This window comes from Chionomys nivalis, chromosome 13 (genome assembly GCF_950005125.1).
Source record: "Chionomys nivalis chromosome 13, mChiNiv1.1, whole genome shotgun sequence".
Lineage (NCBI taxonomy): Eukaryota > Metazoa > Chordata > Mammalia > Rodentia > Cricetidae > Chionomys > Chionomys nivalis.
Window position 1 is genome coordinate 70,014,886 of NC_080098.1, and position 5,850 is coordinate 70,020,735.

General features: G+C 51.8%; 1 protein-coding gene across 2 annotated transcripts; it reads right to left on the bottom strand.

Moving 5' to 3' along the window:
- Window positions 1–1,323: 1,323 nt before the first annotated feature.
- Tifab (TIFA inhibitor) lies at window positions 1,324–4,432 on the bottom strand. 2 transcript variants are annotated; one of them, XM_057787884.1, is made up of 3 exons: window positions 4,335–4,432; window positions 2,751–2,913; window positions 1,324–2,504 (listed from the first exon to the last, which is right to left on the bottom strand). In XM_057787884.1, exon 3 carries the CDS (start codon window positions 2,492–2,494, stop codon window positions 1,922–1,924), a length of 573 nt encoding a protein of 190 aa, XP_057643867.1. In that variant the 5' UTR covers window positions 2,495–2,504; window positions 2,751–2,913; window positions 4,335–4,432; the 3' UTR covers window positions 1,324–1,921. The 2 variants fall into 2 exon arrangements, with proteins under 2 accessions (XP_057643867.1, XP_057643868.1); XM_057787885.1 differs by lacking the exon at window positions 4,335–4,432 and having other exon boundaries at window positions 2,751–2,937.
- Between the last annotated feature and the right edge of the window lie 1,418 nt (window positions 4,433–5,850).

Genomic DNA, 5,850 nt, shown 5'->3' on the forward strand with positions numbered 1-5,850 from the left:
CAAGTTCCATGTTTGTGATGAGCCTCAGGATTTGTATATTTTAGCTTCCCTGTCTTTGGTCTCAGGATGGCTGGCCTTTCTTGAGTGCATTCTGTGTGCCAGGTATGGCACTAAGCATTTTGCATGTCTCACCTCCTAAGAGCCTCTCAACTGTCCTGGCAGGTAGGTATGCTTATCTTCCTGGCTTTCCAGAGGGGGAAATGGAGAGCAAAACAGGCTAAGTCAGTTGCCCAAGGTCACCTGGGTCACAAATGACAAGGCCCTGACTAGATAGTTAACCTTCTGGGTCTTACCTTCCTTTTCTGTGAACTGCACTCGAGATCATCCGTGTCTATCTGGGGCAAAGTGTGGACTTATGATGGTTACCTGAGTCTGAGGGACTCTCCTGCCCTCAAGAGTCAATGTGTTTCTAAGTGACAAGCAGCTGCTAGCCCTCTGCTCCCTTCTCACTGAGAAAATTCTCCAACCTTTGCCTGCTCCTGAATGACCCCACCCCCACCCCCACAGGGAAGATAAGCCCAGCAGGCATCTGGTTTACTCTGAGTGGGATAACTTGGTTGTCTTCAGACACAGCCTTGCCTTCCAACCATGGAATTAGTTCTGAAAGAGCCTACTTCTCTGGGAAACCGTCTTTCCCTGAGGATCTTTGCTCTCTGGTGAGCAAAGGCCTTGGTCCAAAAGTGACAGAGAATGGGAGAAGAGAAGGAAGAAGAAGAAGAAGAAGAAGAAGAAGAAGAAGAAGAAGAAGAAGAAGAAGAAGAGGAGGAGGAGGAGGAGGAGGAGGAGGAGGAGGAGGAGGAGGAGGAGGAGGAGGAGGAAGAGGAGGAGGAGGAAGAGGAGGCGAAGGAAGAGGAGGAGGAGGAGGAGAGGGAGGAGGAGGAGAGGGAGGAGGAGGAGGAGAAAGAGAGGGAGGAAGAGGAGGAGGAAGAGAGGGAGGAGGAGGAGGAAGAGAGGGAGGAGGAAGAGAGGGAGGAAGAGGAGGAAGAGAGGGAGGAGGAAGAGAGGGAGGAAGAGGAGGAGGGAGAGAGGGAGGAAGAGAGGGAGGAGGAAGAGAGGGAGGAAGAGGAGGAGGGAGAGAGGGAGGAAGAGGAGGAGGAAGAGGGAGGAAGAGGAGGAGGAAGAGGAGGAGGAAGAGAGCGAGGAGGAGGAAGAGAGGGAGGAGGAGGGGGAGGAGGGGAGGAGAAGGAGGAGGGAAGATGGGGAGGGGGAGAAGGGGAAGAAATAGTCAAGCTGTCCTGGCTCCTAGCTCCCCTCCTGGAAGCTCTGAGCTCTGCTTACAGCCTTCCCAGAAACTCCTACCTACCTTCCCAATTTCCTCTCACACCTCTTCCAGGTCCCCTCCTCCTCCCAGCTCCACACGACAACATGGCGTACATGTGGCCCATCTGGGGCTCAGGGAATCCTACTGAGTATGCCAGCTTAATGAAATACTTTCAGTTTATTAAACACAGGCTTTCCTAAGCCCCAAGTGCCTGTGGGTATTTGAAAGCTGAAGGCAACCCCAAGCTACCCCAAATGTCATCTCTCCACGTGTCCTTGCATTCCTGTTGCGACCCTATGCTTCTGTTCTTCAGCAGCATGTGAAATGAGCAACATAAAGTAACTGCAGACAGACAAGGGAGGAAATGGTGTGTGGGGGGGTGGGGGTGTTGGGAGAGACTCCCAGAACCCCTCAGGGCCTCTTAAAATATATGAAGTTCCCATTACCCAGAGCCATGAAGGGCACTTCTCCACCCATGGGCTGCTCAAAGTTTACAGAATCAGTTCGCTATGAGTGGGGTGACCAGCAGGCCTTGCATGTCAGCTTCGTGTGTCAATCTCGCATGCCGTAGCTCAAATATTTCAAACCCCGTTTTAGCAAGGCTTGCTCTCAGCCAGCAGGGCTGGCAGGGTGCTATGTTTGGGGACTCCCTCTGGAGTTTCATTTCTGTTGCTCCTCTGGGGCTTGGCTGGAAACTGCTGTCTGAGTCCAGGAGGAGCCATGGGGAGACCCCAAGAGACCATGAGTTGCCTCCCTCCGAACAGGAGGAGTCTCTTTCTTTACGTTTTCCCATTCGTCAGTCTCCTGGGCCTGGGGTCTGTAAATCAGGGGTGAGGAGCTGAACCGGAAGTAGCAGACAAAGGTATCAAGGGAGTCACCCCCCTCTCTGCGGACTACCATCTGGATGCCGGAGAAGGAGATTCTGTTGACAGTGCTGAGGGGCACCTGCTCCAGGTACCTCAGTGGCAACCCGTTGACCCACACACAGCTTTTGCGGGACAGTACCTTGAGGCAGAAGGCCAGCAGAGTGCTGCCTTTCTCCAGGTAGGGCTCCAAGGACAGATGGTGTCGGGACAGCTGGGGCAGCTGCAGTTGGATGTGGGTGTCCTTCCCTCGTCCCACCAGCAGCCGACTGGTATCGTGCTGCAGCTGTAATGGGACCTTGGCAAAGGCAACCTGGTCCGGCGTGGAGTGGTACAGGCTCACTTGCAGGACGGTGAGGGTCCTCTCCATGGATGAGATCCTGGGGAGAATGTGACAAAGACACACACACGTCTGTGTCACCTTGGGGGTCCTGGGGCCACGTCTTGCCGATGAGGACCATGGCTAAATGGATACAGTTATTCTGCCCAAGCAAGGATGGAGTGGAGGTTGACATTAGTGTTGGAACTCCGTTTCTTCACAGCAGGACACATTGCCCGTCCTCCCTGGGTTGTACTATTTTGTAATAAAGGCATGCCTATCCTTCTAGGCATGGGATAAACCTTACCAGCTTACAGGTTGGAGTCTGAGAGTCTGCAGGTCACTGGAGACAGTTTGTCTCTGCGTTAGAGGAACAGGAAAGCAGACACGTGAGGCTTCCTTGTATCTGGCAGGCACGAACAAACAAAGCCTCGCAGAGCCCTTCTTTGAGCCAGGTGTCAGCCTGGGTGCTGTGGTGAAGCAGAAGGAGACAGGCCTTCACTCTTGGGGGCACCCCTCTTGAGGGGAAGATATGGTGCTTCCAGATATGGAGGTACAGAGCAACATAAAGGGGTCCTGAACATAGCAAGCACCTTCTTGGTGCTTCCAGCGGGTCAGGCACCATGTCTCCTGAACATCCGGGCAGAAGGCAGATCCCGGTAGAGACTGGGCAGAGGGAAGCTGGCTCACTGGAGACCCCTCAGGGCCTCCGGGAAATGCACATAAGGTCCCAAAACTCCACCTCCAGGAACTCGTCCTTCAGTGTCTGATGGGCACACGTGGGAAGGACCATCCTATGTTCGGCTTTGTTCCTGCCTGGTTTTGAAGGACAGACTCTGTCACATCTACACACCTCACGTAACCCCACATTTGCCACTAATTTCAGCAGGAACCAAGGGCTGAGTGGGACTCAATAGCAATTATATACCTTCTCTAGTGCCTGGCTTTGGTCTGCAGTATTTTTTTTCTGCTAAGAATGTTTGTACCATCCTAGATTGTGTGTGAAAACATTTCTCATCTCTCAAGAACCAGTTCAAATACTTTCTTCTCTAGAGAAGGTAACCTTGTCTGTGTCCTCTAATATCAGCCACAAGGGCACTCAGCCAACCCCTACCCCCTCACACACATCTGCATTGCCACCCCCAGAGTTCTGCAGGCTTTTGTCTTCCTCAATCTCCTCTCTTGTCTCCCTAAGGTCTTCCAGTGGCAGAGTGTGACCTGCCATGTAGTTCAGAGAGCACTTGGCCACAGCAGATGTCTGGGGGCACATCTGCCAGGAACAAGGTAAGGCGACATCACATATAATGGATGATATTCAACCAACTATAGATGGCAGCTTGGTTCTTACAGTATGTGGGATAGGGAGCCTTGCTAGATTACCACCCTTTGTCCTGGTGCTTTTTGGATGTCGTATGTCAGTGGGAATCTAACCGACAATGGGACCGAGTCCCCTGAGGATATTCATTCCCTAGCAGGCAGACACACACCTCTGGCCACCGCCTTCTGACCCCGAAGAACACTTCTTCCTGTGGCAGGGCCCAGGATTGAGGGCTGGGCACCAGAGCTCTCAAGCCTGAGAGCATAGCATAGCGTTCATCCTTTAGAAACCAACACCATGACCCATGGATACTATAAATAAGCATGGCCCTGTGAGATCTCTCTCTGTGCTGCTGAGCAGTCAGAGCTAGTGGGAGCCTGCTCTCTGCCCAGCAGCACGTCTGCAGAGGCTGACCTGTTTGTCTTGAATCCCAGTGGATCTGGGAAAACAGAAACCCAGACCTCTTACTGCCCACCATGACTGACAAACAGGAACGCTGGTTTTGGCCGGGAGTCCTCCCCTTAGCCCCACAAGGCCTCCCTGGTGGTCCCAGTTCCTCTGACCTCCACCTACCTTACTGCTGGAGTATGTCTCTGCAGCTGTGTGCTCTCTCTGCAGGGAAGGGACTGGGCTGTGGCAAAGCCTGGGCGGGCTCTTTGTAGTTCAGGAAAGCATTGTCAGAGCGTCTGTCCTACGGCTCTTCCGTTTTCCCTCTAGGAAAGAAATGAAAGTGCCATTTTCCATGACAGAAGAGGAACCCACTGCCAGAGTTGCGAAACTGGTACCCTCTAGGAGGGTCCTCTTGATAGTGGGGTGTCCTGGGCCTCAGAGCTGCCAGCCTTTATTATTCCCTCCTCTTGATATTGGGGTGTCTTGGGCCTCAGAGCTCCCAGTCTTTACTATTCCCTCCTCTTGATATTGGGGTGTCCTGTGCCTCAGAGCTCCCAGCCTTTACTATTCCCTCCTCTTGATATTGGGGTGTCTCGGGCCTCAGAGCTCCCAGGCTCTACTACTCCAGCCCCAGAGACCACAGAGTATCGACGACCTTCCTCTCCCATCTGACGGCAGAGGGCTGCTGGACAGAGAGCTCCCAGATTACACGGTTCCTTTCTGCTGTCAGGGGTTGGTTAAGGAAGTCTTAGGAAATGGCAGCTCTCCGGGGTATCTCAGGAGAGACCCAGGGGACAGAGAGCATGACCACTCATAGGAATAGGCCCCTTTCGGCACACAGAGAAGGCCTTCTGATAATTTTGTCCCGTTTCTCCCCTTAAAATCAGACAGAAGATGCCGTAGTTCTTCATAAACTTGCTTGGCATGAGACCCAGCTTGTGCAAGACCACCTGAGCCCACTTTCCTGCCTTCTTTCTGATCCTCTGGTCCTTTCTCTGAGGACCGTCCCTGAAGAATGATCTGCTGGTTCAGGTCAATGAAACAACAAGGATGACATTCTAAAATGGGCTTCATTACATATGTTATATATGTTTAAAATATCTACAAATTTATGTATGTATTATTAAAGTCCGGGTAGGTGGGAGGGTTACATATAGTTAGTGTTTCAAATTCCTCTCAATTGTCCAGGATGCAGGGACATGAACTGAAGGTAGACTTAATAATCTAAAGGCGTGCTGGGCGGTGGTGGCGCATGCCTTTAATCCCAGCACTCAGGAGGCAGAGGCAGTCGGAACTCTGTGAGTTCGAGACCAGCCTGGTCTACAAGAGCTAGTTCCAGGACAGGCTCCAAAGCTACAGAGAAATCCTGTCTTGAAAAACCAAATAATAATAATAACAACAACAATAATAATGATAATCTAAACGTGCATGATCTGATTTTCTATGTAATCAGGAGATTATGTCTCCAAGACAAGCTAATGGCTGGAGAATGGAATAAAAAATGACAGTGAGGGCTTCATGTGCTTAAAAAGGGCAGCAGGATAAGCGGACGTCTAAGGAGGTAGGACAAGGACAGTTTAGTCCTGGCTTGCAGTTGGGTTGGGTAGAACGGGAGAGGGCCTGGCATGAAATACTTTCCCTGAGCAGAAACTCACTCATTCCAGAGGCTTCTACTGCTTTCTTATAAGAAGGCGTGGTT

Coding starts and splice junctions, on each gene's coding strand:
- Tifab (XM_057787884.1), bottom strand. CDS start 2,494: ATGGAGAGGACCCTCACCGTCCTGCAAGTGAGCCTGTACCACTCCACG.